The sequence below is a fragment of the Felis catus genome, chromosome B4 (genome assembly GCF_018350175.1).
Source record: "Felis catus isolate Fca126 chromosome B4, F.catus_Fca126_mat1.0, whole genome shotgun sequence".
NCBI lineage: Eukaryota > Metazoa > Chordata > Mammalia > Carnivora > Felidae > Felis > Felis catus.
The window spans coordinates 104,169,116-104,192,471 of record NC_058374.1 but is presented as its reverse complement, the minus strand read 5'-3'; the positions used below and the strand labels follow the sequence as shown (position 1 = coordinate 104,192,471).

Sequence of the window (23,356 nt, the reverse complement as noted above, 5' to 3'; positions counted from 1 at the left end):
CATAGCTACTACTTGATTTCTCCAAATAAAGCACTTACCTTTGCATGGTCAATACGACTACTTAGTTCTTTGGATGCAAATCCCCCAAATATGAGACTGTGGATGGCTCCTATTCTTGCACATGCCAGCATGGTGTACATCGCCTGCGGTATCATGGGCATGTAGATAACCACAGTGTCACCTTTTTTGACACCATGCTTGACCAAAACACCAGCCAGCTTAGAGACCTACAACAAAATCATTACATCAGCAAAGTGTTTTCTGTGTCATTTCACTAGACTTCTAAGTTAAGACAGTAACACAAGAAGTTGATCATCCTCTTGGTAGTGGATTAAAGAAGCCTGAGTAACACATATTTGATGATGATGTGAGCTTAGACAGTGAGAATAATAACAGTAATAACAAACAGTACGACAATAATTGACTATGAACCAACTTATTATTATTATGCCACATGAACTCTATGGCCTAAATTTGCTTAATTATTAATTCAGCAACATATTTACTGAGCAACTATGATGTACCAGACACTGTGTTTAGAGTTAGGAACATAATGATGAAAAACAAACACACAGATATATCCCCATGGAGCTTTTATTCTAAAGGGCAAATCTGTCAAGTGAACAGAAAAGTAAAATAATGGCAAATTTAGACATACATTGGGTTAACTATTAAAAGAGACAAGAACATGTTAGGAAAGAAAACATATCATCTACTTATAAGGTAAGTAAGATAGATTCTGTTATTATTATTCTTATTTTAAATATAAGGTAGCTGAGACTCAGATATAATAAACAGCTAACTCAGAAGCCGAGAGGTAGTAAATACAGCCAGGATACCATCACAAATATTTTGACCTCATATTCTTTGCCCTTTCTATTGCTTCGAGCCAATTATTTTTTCTTTAAAGTTTTTTATACTAATTATCTATACAAAGTGACTGCCCTGTACATTGAGACCAAACATACAAACTTTGCTTAAATTTTAACATGTGTTTTGGAAATTAAAACAGGTTATGAAAAATACACCCAGACCTATGAAAAAGAAGTTCAACATTCTTTCACTTAAAAAATGTATATTGAGCACCTGTATATGGCAGACATTATTTTCTGATACACCAGTAAACAAAACAGGACAAAGATCTCTTATGGTTTAGCAGAAGAAATACAATAAACATAATTAGTAAGTGATCTATTATGTGAAAAGGTAGTCAGTACTGTGGGGGGGCGGGGAGGGCAGGACAAAGTGGAGGGATTGAGAATGCAGAAAATGTAATTCTCAGTGGGAAGGTGAGGGTAGACCTCATTCAGAAAGTAGCACTTTAGCAAGGAATGTAAAAGTTAAGAATGAGTGGAGTATACTATTTCAGGCAAAGAGAACACCAGCACAGAGGTGTAAGGGAGATCATTTGTGATGTGATGGAGGAAAAGCAAGGAGACTAGGGAGCTGGAACAGAAAGAACAAGTGAGAAAGGGGTCGTAGATCAGGTCAGAGAGCTAACGAAAGGACTGTAGGGGTCCAGTGGGCAACTGGAAGGACTTTGGCTTGCCTTTGGATGTGGCTGCTCAAGATAATGAACAGAGGAGACCTGAGACAAGGAATTGGGCTGCAGGGCTATTTATATGGATCCTTTCATTTTATTCTGCCTTTCCTACTTTTTCAACAATTTGAAAGGATTTGGGATCCTGATCATTCTTCCTTTTTCTCTTTATTCCCTTCCTCTGTGCAGAGGGGGAAAAATGTGGTCAAAATTAAGGACTCTGGTGAAAGACAGAAAGTAACAAACAGCTATCTTAGTGTTTTATTCTCTCCTATTTGCCTGGTATAATTTAGTGCTATTTTTTAAGAACTCAAGCTGCCCAGCATCAAGTTATGAGAAAGATATACCAAAGTGATATAATCATGAACTTTAATTCTTTCTGGAGCTAAAGACCAAAATAAACACTGGAAGGTTCTATCCAAATCCTCAGTGTGCAATCCATGCAGAAAAGTACCATGCTCTGTGATCACATTACTGGGTATCCCATTTAAGCTACAGCACTAGGAGAGACCAATGAGAAGTCTGTCCTATTTACAGCTATAACTTCAGCATCTTGAATAGTGCCTATTGTTGAATAAAAATAATCTTCAACCAACACCCAATCTAGTACTTATTCAGTAACTTTATATTCTAGTCTCACTTCTCAATGTTGCTGAAAGATGTCCCCCAAAACTTTTCTGTCCTTTGAAAGAAATGAAATCAATGAATTCAAAAGTTTTTGAAAAAAAGATCTCAAAATGACCCAATGCGACCCCAAGAAGTATTTAAGTTGGAGTCATGCCACAGCTTCAAAAAAATGAGCCAACATATTAAATTAGAATGTTTCATATACAAATCCAGTTTTCCAGGTTCTCCTGAAAAACTGCCAAGTCTAGCAACACCGAGCCTGTGTTCTTGAATAACAACTATCAACTGAACCTGATGATCAGCTACTAGGTTGAGCTCACCATTCCTGGGGGCATTATTGACAGAGAATTAATTTTTCTTTCCATCCTGAGTTTAAAATGTATTCTTCTACATCTTGTTTATTTTATATCATATGCTTAAACCATAGTTCTATAGCCATAAAGGTGTGATATATACTGATAATGAATTTTTTTCCTACCCACTTCTCCCACTTATGTTTATCTACTTGGCTCCAGCATCTGAATTGTGAACCACTTCCCTGAACGAAGACAACCTTCAGTAAATTAGGCTGCAGCAGGTGTGTACAACCACTAGATGGCGCCCATCTGGCCTTCTTAAACTGGCTTCCTGTAGCCATTCAATGTTTTGATACTGTGCTAACCACACCAGAGCTGCTCTAGAGAAAAAAAGCTATATGTGATCAACAGAGAAAATCTATTTTTCAGTAGTTTCCAGGGCTAAATGCCGCTCCAGCAAAAGTTTACATTGTAAATTATGTAAATGATATGCATGTATGAAATTATATCGATATAAATGATATACATATATGAAATTTTACATATATATTTATATATATGAATGAAAACAGGGGAAAACATTCATTTCTGGTGAGATTTCTAATAAATATGCATATGGAAAACAAAATATTAACTCATTGCAAGAATGAACATTGGTTTAATATGAACATATGTGATAATATTTCATTAAAAAGTATTTCTTACTAATATTAAATCTAGAATTAGTTAATATGGGAGACCTAGAACAGAATACTTAGGTCTTACTTCAGACACAATACAATCATTTTGAAAAGAAGGGTGAGCAGCAGCAAACAGAGGAAAAATCTAGAAATCCCAGTCACCTGAAAGTTCATAATCACTCAAAGTGCTATGAAGCTTCAACACAAAGGGGGATGTGATGATTGCTATTTCAGGGCTCGCCTTGCTTTTATTGACCTTCAGATGTAAAATTATCAAAGAGAAAAAAATTCTATATTCTTTTTGTTTAATGTTATAGTTTTATCCTACCATAGATATCTGAATGTAAATTTATAATTTCTATTGCTATCCAAAGGGAAAATATTTAACATATATCTTGTATAATTTATAGTTTCTCAACTATAGTTAAAGGAAAAGTTAAATCATGTGCAATTCACCGAATCCATATTCATTTTTGCACCTTCTTAAAGTTGTGTTTTAATTTGTAAACAATTTAATCATTTTATCACTCACACCACCAAATTTGGTTTTTAGTCTGAGTTAAGGGCAGGACCTATGCTATGCGGTCATGGTTAGGCCATGCCTCTCCGCTAGCATGATGATAACTGAGCTGTGAAGGAAGCCTGAAGAAACAAAATGAATACACACATTCATTTAGATACAACATTATTTGTTTCTTTCCACTAGAGACTATATGAATTAATCATTATTTTGGTACTAATTTAAAACCATTCTAACATATAAGTGCCCTGTTATTGATTCAATTTATACAGTATCAGCTATGTATACTAAAGTCAAGTTTGCAAGTCAAATGCAAAAGAGGAAGACATAGTCCTTAAAGCAAAGCAATTCAGAGTCCAGGGAAAAATAACATGAATAGTAATACCAACATAAGAAAATACAGTAACAGATATTTGTTATATAAAATAGTATACACATGTATTTGGTTTATATGTAACACGTGGTTATTTTGACACAAGTAAAAACTTTAAATTTTAAAATTATAAAATGAAAACATGCTCATATAAATAAAAAAGAATTTTATAGATTTTTTATGTATTCATTCCGCAAAATCTTCATTCACAAGCAGTCTGTGGGTTAGTATAGTTTCATGATCAAATGCCCAGGACACAAATATAAACATTAGGTGAAACTGACCAAACACTATGTTCTATAGAGCAAATTAGCACTTGCTTCACAAGCAGCCAAGTGTGTCCATCTAAAGAAAATAATGTTTGTATGAGAAAGATAGAGCTGGTGTCCGAATTATAGCAAAAAGATAATAATTATGAGCAATTTCAGGGCCATGTCAAAGAAAATTATATGAAAGAGAAGACACGAGGAAGCCTATTTTCAAGCTGCAGTGATGTCACCCTGCAAACCCTGGTCTAATCAATCACAGAAAATATAACTAATTGAAAAACCAATTATAGTATCTGAGAAAACAGTCTTCTTTTCCGAGGATTCTACTTGAAAAATATTCAGAAACCTTCCCTTAGTATGCTATATAAAACCACCCTGAAAAATGGGGAGCAAGCAGGGAATTTACAAGTGGCTGCTCTATAAAAGTTCGAATCAGACTTGTTTCAAGCCTAGTAGGTATAGCCAGAGATCCTAAATAAAGATATGCATATGGAATAGTTTCCACAAGGCACAAAGTGGTGGTATCCTTTAATTGCCCATGCAAGCAACTGTTGCTATCGTTAAGGAGATTTTAAGCTAAAGGGGACCTATTTATTTCTCTCTTGGACCATTTGTCATCTCTTGACTTCCAATCTTGCCCACCTTAGCTTCCTCTTTGGAGAAATCAAAGTGATGGAGCTTTCCATCATACTTAGAATAAAATACAGTCTCTATAATGGTGTGCAAGGTCCTATGGAATCTGACTCCCGGAGGCTCCCACAACCTCACCTTCTTCCACTCTCTTCTCATGGCGGGCCTCCGGGCACCCCATGGTGGTCCAAGTCTGTTCTTGTTCTGGGGCCTCTGTTTCACCTGATTTTCACACAAATGGGAACATGGTTGTCTCCCAGCCTGCATTTGGGTTTGTGTCACTGGGTCATCTCCTCGATGACAAGTAATTTTCTCTGACATACATCTAAAATGGCAGCCCAAGTCACTCTGTAGCATATTTTTCTTCACTTATATTGTATATTTTTTCATTTATGGTGTATTATCTTTTTGTTCACAATGTAGCTCCCTAATTAGAATGCAACTTCCCTATGGGAAAAGATTATAATATTCACTACTGCAGTCTATGATGCCCACAGTAGTGCCATATAGATCAGGTGCCCTAAAAGTATGTTTTAATAAATAAATTGATTCCATCATCATTCTAGTCCAGAAAAATGAATTCAAAACAGTCTACTGATTTTGTTGAGTTGACTTTCTAAAAGTCAGAGTTTAGCCACTCTGAAGATAATACAAATCATCTATTAAGAATCTATCAATGAATGATAAAAATAATCAGTTAAGCAAATGTAAGAATAAAAGCCATGAACCAGAATTTCTTCAGGCTTGCAAGAAAGCCAAGTAAGGTAAATGTTATAAGCAAAGTTTTAGCTGAGGCAGGATATAAACCTTCACAGTCAGGCAATGCACTAAAACAAGGAAATTTCTCACCATATTAAAAAATAAAAATTTCCCAGTGTAAAAAGAAACTCACAATGTGGAGGAGACAAGTGATATTTTTGGAAATAATTATTTCTCTCAGACAAGGATTACATTTTTCTTTACTTTTTAATGGATGAGTTACTATTCTTTCTATATAATATGAGAGTATGCTATGAGGTCTGTATTAGACATTGTGTTGGTCTAAAAACAAATACATAAATAATATATTAACTCTATCTTCAAGGGGTATTACTTTGGCCAAGAAATACGCTAATAAGTAGATATACTAATAAGTAATGTAAAAAGCAAAAATAAACCCATACATGGAGAAAGGTACAAATAAAGTGTTCTGGACTTCAAATCATGGTGAAATAGTTTCTGTTGTAGAGGGAAGTGAAAAGAAGTGAGGTTACACTTCAAACAATCTCAAAAAGTCTGCTGAGAAAATTCAAAGGGAATGGTTGCATTGTTATTTTGGTTGATGTAAAAATTTAATTTGGACATTTGTATTTTGAATACATGACTCTAAACATGGAAAAAGGAAGCTAGGAGATACTAAAATGTTGTTTTCTCATTTAATTAATTCCCATATTATCTATCAAATTGGTATAATATTTATTTTATTTACATGGAATATTCTTAGAATCTAATCTAACAAATTTTATTAAGTTGAGAAGTTATTCAAAACAAACTTTTAGCTACAATTTTGATAAAAATGTAAATCAGTAGTTGGTGCCTACTCATGTACAACTTCACATGAAATACAAGCGTCTACTAAAACATATTTTACAACATTGAATTATACAAAATAACTCACAATTGTTTTTAAATTTTTTAATGTTTATTTATTTTTGAGAGAGAGAGAAAGACAGGGTGTGAGTGAGGGAGGGGCAGAAAGAGAGGGAGACACAAAATCTGAAGCAGGCTCCAGGCTCTGAGCTGTCAGCCCAGAACCTGACACAGGGCTCGAACTCACAAACCACGAGATCATGACCTGAGCAGAAGTCAGATGCTTAGCCGACTGAGCCACCCAGGTGCCCCCAAAATAGCTCACAAAAATTAAGGCTTATGGGAAAATAAGACTTAACCAGACCACTCAAAAATCAACATAACTAGAACTCTTTAACATTCATTTAACATAATATCATGTTCAATAGATCATTTACAGCCTTAAACAGTGGAAATAACGCTTCCTGTTTTAGGGTATTCTATCGGAAGGCGTTCGCTTCTAAATATCCTTGCAAAGAATGACCAGTCAAAATAGCACAGTGTAGACTTTATCATTAACGATTTTTAAAACAGGGGAGAATATTTTCTTAGCTTTAAATTCTGAAAGGCACTTAACTCATCAACACTTGCGCTAAAGGATCTTCATCACTTTTTTCTTGAGGTTTTCAGATATTGAAAAGATGTTCGCTTTAAATTGTGAGAAAGTCCCTGCAACTTGCTAACAAGGTAACAACAATCCAATAGGAGAATGAATGGGCAAAAGATCCAAATGAGCACTCCAGAAAAGTGAAACAAATGGCCAATAAGCACGGGTGAAGGAGCTCAGTTTCAGCAGTCATTAGGGAAAAGCAAATTAAAAGCACAATGTGATACCACCACACATTCACCCGAAAGGCCCAGATTAAAAAAGACTTGGGGTGGGGGGGGGGCGCCTGGGTGGCTCAATCGGTTAGGTGTCTGACTTCAGCTCAGGTCATGATCTCGCAGTATGTGGGTGTGAGCCCTGCGTCAGACTCTGTGCTAACAGGTCAGAGCCTGGAGCCTGTTCTGGATTCTGTGTCTCCCCACCTCTTTCTCCCCCTCCCCTGCTCGCTCGCTCGCGCTCTCTCTCTCTCTCTCTCAAAAATGGATAAACGTTAAATAATTAAAAAAAGAAAAAAAAAGACTTGGGATTCTCAATGCCAACTATTGACAACTAGCATTCTCATACACTGCAAGGGGGAATGGTAAATGGGTACAACCAGTCTGGAAAACTATTACACGAAAGAATCTCATGAACAAAAAGTTGAGTAAAAAAAGCCAGACACAAATGAGTGCATCCTATTATTCAATTTATACAAAGTTCAAAAGCAAGGAAATGTCATCATGGATGGTGTACCAACGTCTGCATGATAATCCCATAAAGGCTGAATGAGAAATGACTAACATGAGGCATGGTACCTGCTTCTGGGGGTGGAGATCTTCTGTCTCCTGATCTGGTTACGTGGGTGTGTTCTGTTTGTGAAAAATCTAACACGGTTCTGTGTACTCATCTGAATGTATATTACATTTCATTAAAAGTTGACAAAGTGGCATGCGAGGAAAAAACCTACACAACACACTGTGAATGAAGTTCAACCTCAAACCAGCATCATTCATGGAATGATGATTCCAGCATCAAGCACGGAAAAGGTAATTCACCTTACAGAGACTACTTTTTAGCAGAGCCGACTGCAGTACAACTGAAGTTCTTATTGCTTATTTAAGAAGCTTAAAGAACGAAAATTGCGCACGCGCCCTGTTGCATTCTTCCCCCTCAACAAGACAAGTGCTGGCAGGACTGAATTTCTGCAGGTTCGGCGCGTTTTTGCATTTTCAGTTCTTGCTTAAGAAAATGATGATGATGTGACAGACAAAGAAATATCAGATTATCATACCCTGACATACTTCCGGAAGTTGGAAATCACACTTTGAAAAGAGCACCTTAAAGGGCAGAGCTGGAGAAAGGACTTCTCGTGGGACATGACCCTTGATTTCAGAGTAATTTTCTCCTCCAAATTACTCAAACTTCATAATTACAACCACCACTGTAATCATATTTCAAACAATTGCCTTCAGTGGAGATCATCGACACTTTCAGTTTGAATTAAATCAAGAAAATTTGGCACACTCTGGGCTTCCTCAATTCTCCCTGTATATATATATTCATGAAAATTTCTAGTGGTCACATTTTTATTTAGCAAATAAATAAAAATTCACAATTGTTTGAATACCAAAAATAAAAATAAAAAAATAAAGCAAACTCAGAGGTACTTCAAAATGAAATTAGAGACAGAGAAAACAAACTCAAAAAAATTAAAATAGGAATTTCTTAAAATGACGAATACGGTATATAACATATAGAGCCAAATACAAACAAAAACTCTCATACACACCCCTTTACTTTGCTGAGGTTTAATATAACCACTAACTTGAAAAGAGCTAGGGGCGCCTGGGTGGTGCAGTCAGTTAAGCGTCCGACTTCAGCTCAGGTCATGATCTCGTGGTCCGTGAGTTCCAGCCCTGCACCCGGCTCTGTGCTGACAGCTCAGAGCCTGAAGCCTGCTTCGGATTCTGTGTCTCCCTCTCCCTCTGCCCCTCCCCCACTCGTGCATGGTCTCTTTCTCTCTTTCAAATGTAAATAAACATTTAAAAACTTTGTAAAGAAAAGAAAAGAGCTACTAAGAGAAGGACACAATAAGCATATACATTTCTCCTGGAATGCAGATCTGGGTGTAAGTGTGGAAAATTCAAAGAGGAAATATTCATCTTGAACTTCCAAGCCAAATGTAAATAGGCTACAATTCTTCAGAGATAGTAAGAGGTCAGAATTTGCCTAGAAAGAAGTTCAAGTTATATTACTGACCCAATTCAAAGATAAGAAGTTCCCACAATAAAGGAAGTTAGAGTCATTTAAAAATTTCAAATACAGTTTCATTCATTCCTTCATCATTGAACACGTTTGCTAAGTACCAGGCACTATTTGGTGAACAGAACAAAAACCCCTTCCCCTTCCTTCCCTGATGGAAAGTACATTGTAGAAGAGGAACCAGCACTAAAGAAGATAGACAAGTAAAATATAAACAAAGGTACTGAGTAATAAGTGGCAAAATTAAAAAGAAAGTGGAAAAGGAAGATCCGAAGTGATGTGCACATGGGAACATTTGTCTTCAATACAGCCAGGGAAAATCTCATTGAGAAAGTAATACCTAGGTCCTATGAACCATAAGATATCTGGAAGAAAACTATTTCCAGCAGAATGTAGGTAAGTACAAAGCCTCTAAGTTGGGAGTGGAGCAAGCTGACAGTTGGCTTCAGGAGGCAGGGGGCTGGGGTGTGCGATGCAGTGGGGCTGGGGAGTAGGTCACCGGAGGCAATCATGCAGAAGCACAGGTCACAGCGGGGAGTGGCTTTTGCTTTTTTTCTTTCCATGCTCTCAGAATTAAGAACAAATCTGTAGTGCCACACTCAGAGTTCTCGAGAGTCTGGCTCATGGGAGTCCCATCCCCCAACCACTTGTGCTTTCTGCCAAAGCCACTGTGGAGGTGCTAGGATCTCCCTGCCCTGAAGATCTCTGGAGGTGCTATTTCCTCTGTCTGCAGGACTCTCCTGTCCACCACTTCCCTTCCCACTTTTGGTGGTTTGGCAATTTTAGGCACTGATTCTTCCAGAAAGTCTTTCTATGCCATATTAACGGTTGGCTGAACTGCATGTTTTCCCATGTGTTTCCACAGAATATACTACTACCCTCAAACATCACCTTGATCGTGTTTATATGGGTTTCTTAGCTCCTTAACGTTATGGAATGGTGCATTTAGCTTGTATCCCTTGTTCCTAACAGGGTTTGGCATACAAAGTCAATACTTGTTGAATGAATAAAGAATGGATCTTGAACAAGTTTCAAATCACTATACAAAAATCTTAATAAAGGGTTGTATGAACTATCAGATCTACATAAAAAATGAAAATTTCAGAAAAGCTCTACTTCTGAATCATTCAGATCTTTTATGTCACTGAAACAATTTAGTCTAACATTTGTAGGTCCGCTAATTAAATAAGAAATGCTAACTAACTTAATCGAGTTTTACATAGCCAGAAACTCCCAGTAGAAATGAGATGGGGGAGGTTAAAACAAGTTAAAGTACAAAGCCACTTCTCTGTTTGTTCTCAATGGCATTACCATTAAATCTTTCTTCCTCTGTCTTCTCTACTTAATAAAATAAAGGCCACAGGGAACCAGGAGCAGGTAATCAAAGTCAAGCACAATGCCTCCCTCTTTCCTAACACTTCTTCCTTTAGTACTTTAGAGAAGAAAAGCCTGGGGAATCAGAAGCTGTCAGCAGGTGAGAGAAACAGGCCTTTTAAGTACTTTGATGTCAGGCTAAACTGAAACCAATGAACCAGTACAAACCTCAAAAGGGTCTAAGAGTCCAGACTCCATATTAGAAAATCAAGATGGGTTAGCAGAAATGCTTCTAAGCAAAATGTGTATTTATCATATACACTCATACAATTGACCAAAAAAAAAAAAAAAAAGAAAATGAACAAATTACTTAACTCTTCTTATTTTATGTTTCTCTAAGGCTTTCTCTTAGTTTTTCTTTAGTTTTTTTTTTTTTAATGTTTTTATTTATTTCTGAGAGAAAGAGAGTGTGCAAGCGGGGAAATGCAGAGAGAGCAGGAGACACAGAATCCGAAGCAGGCTCCAGGCTCTGAGCTGTCAGCACAGAGCCCAACACGGGGCTAGAACTCACATACTGTGAGATCATGACCGGAGCTGAAGTTAGATGTTTAGCCGACTAAAGTCTTAGGTGGCCCAGGTTCTCCTAAAGCTTTCCTTTTGACTCTGATGTTTGGTTATGAATCAAATTCAATATTGGCATAGATAATACTGTGTAATATACAAATAAGCTTCCTAATCTGTATACTAATTAAGATTCACCAGAGTCTTAGGCCTTAAATTAATAAAATGAAACTGTGACAATATGCCCAAATCATAGGAATAAGATTTTAATCATAGACAAAACCTCATCTAAAAGCTGAAAATGTAAACCTACAATAAAACACAGAGTATACCAGGTTATCGGGAAATTTCATTATCTCTTCGAATAAAACATGGCTTCAGATGAGTAACAAGGTCATTTGCTAATGGAGTTCTTTCTCTCTTCAGGCTCAGTGTGAGCTCTGTCTCTGTTTAATTCATTCTGAAAATAGAGTTCCCACTTACAGACCAATACAAAGTATCCAACAGTATCTTTGTGGCAGTATTTTGTTTTGTTCTGTGTTGGGCTGCCCAGCATTTGAACTTCCCTCTTATTATCTTGGAATTCCTACTATGAAATCAAAAGAGGAAAAGACATCTCTTTCTCCACTGCCTGGTGTTTTAGGCATGTAACCTAAAATTGGCCACGTAGGTGTTCCTAATATGTCAATCTAGGAGATTAATTCAAGTCAGCAAGTCTAGTTACCAATTTGTAGGTTCTCCTTAAATTTTTACCGCTGCCCTTTCTCTCTTGGGACTACTTTTTTCTGAATCCAGCTCTTCAGTCTTCCCTTTTCATGAATTCCTCTTATATTTACATCAGCTGAAGCTGGCATTTGTTGATACAACCAGGCTGAGACCCAGCTTGAGCAAAACTAGTGTAAATTTTCTCTTGTTTGCAACAACTCAGGATTGAGACATTGGATTGTCCCAGTTGCCTTTTTTGAAATCTCTTAGAAAAATAAACAAGAATATTGCTAACATAAAAGGGTATAATTTCAGAGAGTCAAGGAAAGTTGACCAGATTTTCTAAAAATCCAGCACAAACACCAAATAGGTTTAAAAAGCAAAAGAAGAGAATGTGTTTCCACAAGCCCTAACTTAAAAGCAAATGCTTCCAAACCCTACTGTGACACACTTTGCCCAATCAGTAGTTCTCAACTATAACCATTTTGCCACCCAGGGGACATTTAGCAAGGTTTGGAGACATTTTGGTCATCACAACTGCTGGAGGGGTGCTATTGGCATCTAATGGTTAAAGACCAAGAATGCTGCTAAACATCATACAATGTACATACCAGCACCCCACAGCAAAGAATTCTCTGCTTTAAAAATGTCAACAGTGTCAAGGTTGAGAAACCCTGCCCTATACTATTATCTCCCTTTAAATCAATATAAGTAAATGTCCCACAGAATATGTGTTACATAGTCCACAATACTCAAATCCTTTTATAATTACTTGTGAAACCTCATTTCCACCCTAATGTTCAAAGAAAATCTCATGGGGGACCTGGGTAGCTTAGTTGGTTGAGCGTCCGACTTCGGCTTAGGTCATGATCTCAGGGTTCCTGAGTTCAAGCCCCATGTCGGGCTCTATGCTGACAGCTCGGAGTCTGGAGCCTGTTTCATATTCTGTGTCTCCCTCTCTCTCTCTCTGCCCCTCCACTGCTTGTGCATGTGTGCTTTCTCTCTCAAAGAAAGAAAGAAAGAAAGAAAGAAAGAAAGAAAGAAAGAAAGAAAGAAAGAAAGAAAGTCTCATAATTCATCTGTCAGTATTATAATTCACCCAAGAACTAAACAGATGGGAAAGAACAATAAAAAGGAACAAATAAGGGAATGGCACAGTATGTAAAAAGACCTGTAAAGGGCCAGGAGTGCCTAAGGGCAAGACAGGATCCCCAGGGTGAAGAAGAGTTGTGTTTATGGCAAAGAATATCTGGAAATAAAGCTTGCAGAAATGCTGTGATCAGATTCCAAATGTCTTCTACATCACAGGAGTCTAGATTATACTAAGTAGTAGTAATTTTTTTAAATGTTTATTTACTTATTTTGAGAGAGAGACAGAGAGAGACAGAGGGAGAGAGAGAATCACAAGCAGGCTCTACTCTGTCAGCGCGGAGCCCAACACGGGACTCGATCCCACCAACCTTGAGATCATGACTTGAGCTGAAATCAAGAGTTGGACGCTTAACAGACTGAGCCACCCAGGCACCCCTAAGTAACAGTAATTTTTAAGGAAAACATTTTTCACTAGTTGTTCCTTAGGGAGAAAACTCTGGTGTCACACTAGATGGTGATCTAACATGAGAGGAGGCTGGTCATCGGGAGGTTGGGAGAGGCTGCTGCACTGGTACAAGAGCTGAGAGGAGCCAGGCTGACAGGATGACAACATGTTTGGAAGCAGAGGCCAGGAGAGGATTTGAACATATTCTTAGAGTCTTGCTCACCTCTCCCTGTAAAATGAGTATTCTCCAGTACAATAACATATAAATATAAGGGATAAAAACTCAATAAGTTAACATACCTCTATTTTTTCCAATGTGCATCAAAAGAAAAGCAAAGTAACACATGTCAGTGAATTAAGTGAATTAAAGTTTGAACAATATGAATGCGTTTTAAGTAATTTCGATAGCATTTCCAAACAGCATATACAGAGAGTGTATGATATTACCTGCTCCAGAACTTCTTTGTAGGTAATAGTTGCTTTAGTATCAGTAACAGGACTGTCATAGATGATAGCAATCTTATCTCCTTGACCATTTTCAATATGACGATCAACGGCATTGTAACAAATGTTAAGCATTCCTTCCACAAACCTGAAAAATTGGAAGGTAAAGGTTAATAATTCTTTCCAAAATATATTGTTGCTTAACTAGGTTGTATATTTCTAGTTTGGCAGCACTGCCCTTAAATTAGTGCTTCCCATGGCACACATGCAATGCCAGGTAATATCTAGAAAGTAGACATTTAAGACGGTACAGAAGTGACATCTTTGTTTTATATGTGTTTGCTTTTATGTGCACTAGAAAAAAAATATACCTCACACTTCAAGGCGACAGCTTTGTAGATTTTATTGCTTAGGACAGAACAACAGTACAGACACCAAAATAATCTACATGAAATGGATGAAATGAATTGTATGTAAGTACAGTGCAGCCCACGGAAGCATTAGGCTGAGAGAACAAATGGCAGATGTATGACTGAGTTTGGGTAACTGCTGTAAACAGACCAGCTTACTGGAAAATTCAATTCTCCTTTAAAAGAGCTATACACACACACACACACACACACACACACACACACACACACACATATATATATTTGTTTCAATTAAGTGGGATGCCTCCAATTACCCAAATGGATAAGCTCTATTCTGCATGTTTGAAATGCTCCATAATTTGAATAAAGTATGGACATGAATATAACATTTTAATTAATTTTTTCAAAAACTTTTGCAATTTCGTACTTTTCATCTCCCAATTTATCAATGCCTTCCTCTGAAAACACAGACATCATGTAGATGGATGGATGGAGATAACGTTTTGAAAAATATAGCTCATTTTTTTTCCAAAAGAAAAAGTTTTGCATTTGCCCCTTTTCTAGGAGGAGGGGATTAAACCAAAGCATACAAGGACAGTAATGGTCTATTTGTCCCAACATCAGGCTAGCAAATATCATAACAATGCAAAATAACAGGAAAAAAAAAAACATTGAAGCAAGAAGAAAAAGTCCTGTCAGATAGCAGAACATCACCTTCAGGTCTTCACCCAAAAAGCCCTATGTGAAATGAAGCAGTGAATTAAAAGCAGCTATAGATACAGTGGCAGCATTAAGAAATAACACATAGAGAATGCAACAGGAGGAGGGATCACTTACTCAGGGTCAAATGACCCTATATACTTCAATAACCCGAATATGACTACCTGACAGCATAGCACAAGGAGCAGTTAATGTAAAGATTCTGAATCACCAAGTGTGAAGGATTCAATGTTTGTTCAAAAATACCATCTCTTCCCCTTGCCCCACCTCCACGAGTGGAGAATACTTCCCTTGTTTGGGGCTCATGCAGGTGACTGTGCTTTGGCCAAAGAGCTGACATAAGTCAAGCAGAGGTGTGAAGGCACCTGTGCCTGCTCTCCTTCACCTCTACTTTCTCCAGAAGAGCCTCCTTCACCTCTACTTTCTCCAGAAGAGCGTCCTTCACCTCTACTTTCTCCAGAAGAGCGTCCTTCACCTCTACTTTCTCCAGAAGAGCGTCCTTCACCTCTACTTTCTCCAGAAGAGCGTCTTTCACCTCTACTTTCTCCAGAAGAGCCTCCTTCACCTCTACTTTCTCCAGAAGAGCCTCTGGGTGTCTGTGACTGCTGCGTCCTCGGCCTAGTATCCAAAGCAAATATTTGCAGGTGGAGGAGAGCCCAAGAAGCAGGAAGTGTAGCCCAGTCAGATACATGTCTAGGAGCAACGTTTCCAGTCATCTGACCCCATGACAACCTAGAGATACATGGAAATAACTGCCGAATATGTTATGATTTGGACATTTGGTATGATGATTTGACATGCAGCATAACTGTGGCTTTAATTAGCTAACATGCCAAGAAAAAAGATAGTTTGCTCAATGTTTTGTATCAGAAAGAAGAAAAGATGTTCTATGGAATTTTCCCACAAGAATATTTATTTGTATTGTTTTTGTTTTTGTTTCTGAAAAGAACACGTTTCGGACACATGGACTATTGGCTTGCTGGAATACTTCTTGATGTTGTTATTATTGTCCTTCTCTTTATCTACAACTTCTACTCTACCACTCTGTGCTCAACAGTTAATTACACTCATGACATTGCACAATAAAGAGGCCCTCTCAATACCAAAGATTGATGAAGGATTCACTTTATCATTTGCTGACTATTCTCCTACCTCTTCTTCCTTCTCAATATCTTTCACAGAGTCTACTTCCTCTGCCAGATCTTTGACAGTGATCCCTAAGGTTCCGTATCCATCCCTTGGCTCACTCTGCATATCCTCTCTGGGCGATCTTAATACTCATATGGCTTTAACTTCCATCCTCAGCTCCAGCCCTGGCCTCCTTTCTGAGCTCCATACTCTTATAGCCAACAGTCTGCTGGACATTGAAGGGAGTCCAGAATGAACCTCCCCAAAACATGCTACTTTGGAATGTAGGTTATTTTGGGTAGAAGACAATCAAGTACCAAGACTCAGGAAGACTTTTTAACCTCCCCTCTTTATTGTTGCTAAGAATTTAGATAGAGGGCCTAGTCCAAGGAAAGGCTTATCACTAAAGATAAGTACAAAGAGTATGGGCTGGGCATGGTAGGGGTGGAGTGGGGAGTGGAGAGTACTTGGCAGGGCCTATTTGTTCAATTCCTCTCTGTATCCGGTGGCCTTTGCATGGCATGCAAACGTTTGTTTACCAAACGCTTGCTCCTCCCATCTTCCTGTGAACTGTCTTCCTTCCCTTTGAAGCTCTAGGCCCCTACCCCCTTCTCCTTAGCGCAGGATGGCATATAAACCTCAACGGTCTGACTCTCTTCAAACCTCTCATGTCTGTGTGAGACTCCCATACATCCAAAATTAATTTTTCTCCTATTAATTTCACTTTATGTCAATTTAATTAATAGATCAGCCAAAAGAACAACGAAGGATACAGGATTTCCTCTCCAACAACATCTATTTGGAAAGAATAACATGTCCAAAACAATAGTCATTTTCGCCCTATCTCAACCCATAGCCCCATGCCAAATGCAAACCCTCCCCTTCTCCTGTTTTCCATATTTCAAGGAACCACCTTGCACCCAAGGACCTGAATTAGAAACCCCACAGTCAGATTTGACCCCTCATTCTCTACATTCAGTTGGGTACATGTAACATTACATTAGTCTCTGTAAATATTCAGTTCTCTCATTCACAACCTGGGTTAGAATTACTGCCTCCTAATTAATCCTCCTGCCCCAGGGCTTACCCTATCCTCTCAAGTCATCTCTCTATGCTATTAGAATGTTTTTCCTCAATAAGTCAAACTGAGAAAGACAAATTTCATGATTTCGCTCAAATGCAGAATCTAAAAAGCAAAACAAATGAATAAATAAACAAACAAAAAGGAGAATCAGACCTATAAATATAGAGAACAAACTGATGGTTGCCAGAGGGAAGGAGGTGGGGGATGTGTGAAAGGGAGTGGGAGATACAGGCTTCCAGTTATGTAATGAAGTCACAAAGATGAAAAGCGCAGCCTAGGCAATGTAGGTAATGATACAATAGCATTTTACAACGACAGAAGGTAGTTCCACATGTAGTGAGTGAGCATAGTATACCGTATAAATTGAATCACTATGCCGTACACCTGAAACTAATGTAAATTGTGTGTCAACGATACTCAAATTAAAAAAAAAGTTTTTAAAGAATGTTTTTCCTCATAAATGTTCTCATACCAACTATTTGGTGCTCAAAGTCATTTACTACTGTTGCATGAAGTTCAGAATAAAAACTATGTATCTTTAGATGGCATGCAAAGCCCATTCATCTCAGTTTTATTTCTCCTCATCCAACTTCCCACACTCCAGCTCTAATGAATTATAAAATCTAGATTTCCTGAATCCGCTCAGCTGCGGATTCTTTCTGTGACTGTTCTCCACCTTTACCTTTACCTTTACTCCACCTTTACCTCCCCCAAGCAGTTCCAAAGCCCTATGCACACATCTCTACCATAGTACTTACCACATTGTATTAACAATTGGTCTACCTACTGATATATTTCCCTCATTATACTGTAATCTACCTTACAGCAGAGAAAATGCCTTATTCTCCTTATAGTCCTAGTGATGTCGGAGTGTGGGGCAAGCTGAGGGCAAAACACAGGCTAACAGCAACCTCCCCACCAAGTGGAATGTGTGATATTCCTCAGACACTCCTGGCTATACTCAAGAACAAAGGAAAGGGGTTTTAAATGCTTGCCATGGGAATGTGGGAAACTAAGGCAAATGAAAAATTAAATTCCCTTCCTGCCTACAGCCCATTGACAAGTCCTTGAAACTGGCAGAGTGACCTCCTTCTAAAAGCCCAGCTGCCTGGATGATGACACTTTTAGGAGCAAAAGAGAATCTTGGTTTAACATTATCCCAACCTTGAAGATCCTGTAAGTCTACTTGCTTTGGCTCAACTGCCCCCAAGATATATGCTGGCAATCGTACTCCAAGATTATGGCCCCCCAATATGCATCTGAAGGGTCTCATGACTGAGGTTTTACTAAACAGTAATAAATGGAATTTCGCTACCAACAGCTAGCCCCTCAAGGTCTTGGAAATCTTGCTTCCAAAATTCCTTAGAGACTTACTCTATCCCTGACCCCCCATCTCCCAACCTGAGGGTAGAGAGCTGCTCTTCTGCCCAAGTGTCCTATCCCCATGCTTTAATAACATCACCTTTTGCATCAAAGACTTCTTCAAGAATTCTTTCTTGGCTGTTGGCTCCGGACCACCCCACCATCACCCCAAAACTTCATCACTAGGACCTACTATAGAAGCTCTTCTGTATTTGGATGCAGTATATATTTGATAAATCAATGAATAAAAATATTAGTAGGTGTTCAAGAAACATTGGATTTAGAATCCAGCTAGAGTAGTCAGGGTAGTTTTTACTAACTCATTTTAAAGTTGAGAGAACAGAGACTTAAAAAGAATACTTCCCAGGACATTTGGCAAGAAATTCAAGAATGCCACACTTGTAACCTAAATCTTTAGGCATCTAGACGTGTATCATAATTCATATCATATTAATTCACTCATTTATCAATTATTTATTTACTATCATCAAATTCACAGATTCTTTCCTCTGTGGTCTCCATTCTGCTATTGAGCCAATTCAGAGAATTTTTATTTTGGTAAATGTATTTTTCAGCTCTAAAATTTCCACTTGGTTCTTTTTTATATCTTTAATTTCTTTGCTGAAGCTTTCTATTTCTTTTATTGAGGCTTTTTTTAAATTTTTTTAACATTTTATTTATTTTTGAGACAGAGAGAGAGAGAGAGCATGAACAGGAGAGGGTCAGAGAAAGAGGGAGACACAGAATCCAAAACAGGCTCCAGGCTCTGAGCTGTCAGCACAGAGCCCGACGCGGGGCTCAAACCCACGGACCGCGAGATCATGACCTGAGCCGAAGTCGGACGCTCAACCGACTGAGCCACCCAGGCGCCCCTATTGAGGCTTTTAAAAAATATATTTTTGTGTATGTTTATAATTATTTGTTGAAGCATTTTCATGATGGCTGCTTTAAAGTCCTTATCAGAGTGTTCCAATCTCTGTGTCATCTCAGTTTCGGCGAGTGATTTAGGGTTGTATCCTGGACATCGTGGGCATCTTACTGAGACTGTGGAGCTTATTTAAAGATTCTATTTAAATTCCAGACCTCCTCTAACACTGTGTCAATGGAGGAGAGGGACATCTCATTATTCCCAGGTACAGGTGTGTTAGTCCCTGTTCCCCTAATGGCCTCTTTTGACACTGGTGGGCGTGAGGGGTATCTCATTACCGCCCGACTAGGGTAAAAGTTCAGGATCCCACTAGGCTTCCATGACACTGGCTAAGAGCAGGGGAAATATGTACAAGTTTAGTATATAGGTTACTATACCCTAGGGTTTCTTTTTGAAGGATACCCTTACAGAAGTTTTGAAAATTTTAAGGACTCCCTTTAGGAGGGCAGAAAGGAAATTCAGAGGGAAGGGCCTGCAAACAGTGTTAAACAAGAACTGCCGCAGGAGATGACAAATTGGCATGGCTCCAGAGGTGGTAAGAGTTAGTGCATATACCAGTATAAACTGGCTCAATTAAAGATTGGTTTACTGTGGTTGACTGGACCAAGTGACCTGCAAGGGGCCTTCCGGCTCAAAGATTTGATTATTCCACTATGACAAGATTCTTATTTCATTTTAACTCAAATCATTTCAGTAAAGGTCAACTGAAAGCCTTCTATGTGATAGCTCCTCATTGTCCCTTGTAAATTCATGAGTAGGTTCCAAAGGGTTTGTCTCCCCAGATTATTAAAATAACCGATGCCCCCCTCTAGACAACTGAGAAAATAACTTCAGAGTATTTTCTCTTATTTTTTATATATGTAAATATTTTGCCTGTATGTTTAAGATTGCATTATGAGCTTTTCCCAGGAGCCTGAAAATTAAAAAAAAAAAAAAAAACACACATTTAATGACGGCATCATATTACATTCAATGGCTATTCAATAATAAAGTTAACTCTGTATTGTTGCAAATTGCCTTTCATAATATTGCCATTATTTTAAATGATCCTGAAATGATGTTTCTTACAGAGAAATATTGGTTACATTGTTTTTTATTACATTTGCAGACAAATGTCATTCCTACAATCAAACACATACATCAAATAATTAAATTCCTTCTGGAAATATTGAATCAATTTATATTACAATCAGCATTACCTGAAATTCCATTTTATCACACTCCTCCAAATACAGATTATTCTCAATCTTCTTCAATTTGAGAATTGAAAAATAGTTTCAATTTTAGTTTCTCTGGTTACTGGTATTAAGTATAATGTCTTACCAAGTTTTAAAAGCACTTTATATAGAACATTAGACTTAAGTCTGACACTATTACAAATTATTTTCTCAATTGATTCACTAATTTTAATTCATGCCATTTCCTGATATAAAAATATTTTAAATTTGTTAGGGTGCCTGGGTGGGTCAGTTGGTGAAGCGTCCTACTGTTGATTTGGCTCAGGACATGATCTCATGGTTCATGCCATCAAACCCCATGTCAGATTCTGCGTTGACAGTGCAGGGTCTGCTTGGAATTCTCTCTCTCTCTCTCTCTCTCTCTCTCTCTCTCTACCCCTCCCTCCCTCCATCTCTCTCAAAATAAATAAACACTTTAAAACTATCTGAAATTTGCATATAGTCAAATACTCATCATTTTCCTTTACAATTTCTTTGTCTAAGAAACTTCATACTACTCTCTTCTGGTTTCAGTTTTTATATTGATCTTTGATATGAGCCAATAAATATTCATACATGTATAAAACTTGTAGGTAATACATGTTATACAGAATATATTATACATATGTAATTGTAAGACAACTGTGCACGTATACATATTATGCACATGTACATAATATACGTGTGTGTGTATACACACATATTCAAAAGTTCTGGCTACATAGAACCTTCAAATCACATAAGAGACATCTACACATATATGTAACACATGACATCTGAGTGTGTATTGATATATATATATATGTATTTATACATATATATATATATATTAAATGATAGTACAATTATATTTATTTATCCTTAGTCAATTTTACAAGCATCAATGTTTGACTAATGCTTACTGTCCTCACTTTTTTATGATGCTTCATTCTTCCCATATGTATTATGCATACATACTCCTATATATATATATATATATATATATATATATATATATATATATACATATATATATATATATCAGAGTCTCTGTCAAGGCTATGTAGTTTCTAGCTATAACTACTGGAATGTTCTGTCAGTAGAGTCTTGTGAATAGTTCTCTCTTTAAACTCAGTCAGCTTTAAGTTCTGTTGAAGAAAGAAAGGAAAAAAACCTCATATTCTATTCTACCCCATCTCTGCCCTGAATTCCTTCTGCAGAAAATTGAAAGAAATCTGAATGCACCCCACAGCTCATTCGAAAAACAGAAAAAAATATAAAACTGAAATGAAATTGATAGCAGCAGTGGAACCACTAGAAATGGAGTGACCACGAGATCACAGCAGTGGCAAATTTGGGGACTACATGAAGCAAACAGAAGCAGAATAACTGCTAAACCCAGAAGTCATGCCAAACAGGGCAGATGCGGTGGACTCCTGACACGGAAAGATTTCCATGACATCTTAGATACTATTAGTTAGATTAAAGAAAGAAAATAATGTGTAGAAAAATTATGTGACCATACTATAGAATACATTTATGGGGAAACTATAAACCCCAAGCAGGTAATTAAAAGGCTCGTTAAAAGGCTCTCAATAGAACTCTGAACTATTTCCAAGATCAGAGGCAAGAAGGAATAAAAAACAGGCCATAAATGTTTGGATGTATTATTAACACATAAGCCACACCTACATACATGTCGCACAAACTTTCACCAGCCCAGAGGCTAACTTTCTGAAACAAGTTTCTGCGTGAATGATCCAGGAGTAGGACAAGAACAAGGTTCTATATAATTTCCAGGAGGCCTAGGAACCCCACATACCATTGCCACCTGGAAATCCCCTCTTTTCTCTCAATCCCAGTAAGAAGGATTTAAGTAACCAAAATCTACATTTACTGACACATGAACTAAGATCCTTACCTGGATTCTGAGATGTAGTCCACTTAGCTACCTGAACCTGGCCACTCAGATGAGTGAGTGAGTGTGTGTGTGTGTGTGTGTGTGTGTGTGTGTGTGTGGGTGTTCATGTAGGTGTGTATGAACATATATATGAAAAAGAGGACAGCATAAAGCTGAGATGCGGGAAAGGCATATTGTCAACATAAATAACAAGGGGAAAGGCATATTTTTAACTTCAACAATATCTAAAGTGTACCTAAAAATCAATACAGAAAAAATTAAAAACCCAGTAGGTAAAGAATCTCAGCACACCATCCATAGAGGAAAAAAATGATAATGGCCAATAAGCAAAAAAAGATGATGCTCAGCTTCACTGACAATCAGGAAAATGAACATTAAAACAATAATAATATTCTATTTCTCCCCATTGGATTGATACAAAGATACAATACACAGTAGTGTTACCTCAGCCAAAGCAAGTTGCCTGTATGTTTATCTCTGTGCTTGTAGAAAAGCACAAGAAGGTGGGGCGCCTGGATGACTCAGTTGATTAAGCATCCAACTTTAGCTCAGGTCATAAGCTCATGGTTCAGGGGCTCAAGCCCCACATCAGGCTCTGTGCTGAGAGCTCAGAGCCTGGAGCCTGCTTGGAGTTCTGTTTCCCTCTCTCTCTCAGCCCCTCCCCCACTCGCTGTCTGTCTCTCTCTCAAAAATA

At 37.8% G+C, this 23,356-nt stretch overlaps 1 protein-coding gene across 1 annotated transcript in view; it reads right to left on the bottom strand.

The window, feature by feature from the left end:
* ACSS3 (acyl-CoA synthetase short chain family member 3) overlaps positions 1-23,356 on the bottom strand; it is a 157,245-nt gene that overhangs the window by 107,991 nt on the left and 25,898 nt on the right. Inside the window, exons 2-3 of the mRNA XM_011284138.4 lie at positions 13,956-14,100; positions 39-227 (exon numbers count right to left, since the gene is read on the bottom strand). Of these exons, the coding sequence (XP_011282440.3) occupies positions 39-227; positions 13,956-14,100 (334 nt within the window). The remainder of the gene's footprint in view (positions 1-38; positions 228-13,955; positions 14,101-23,356) is intronic.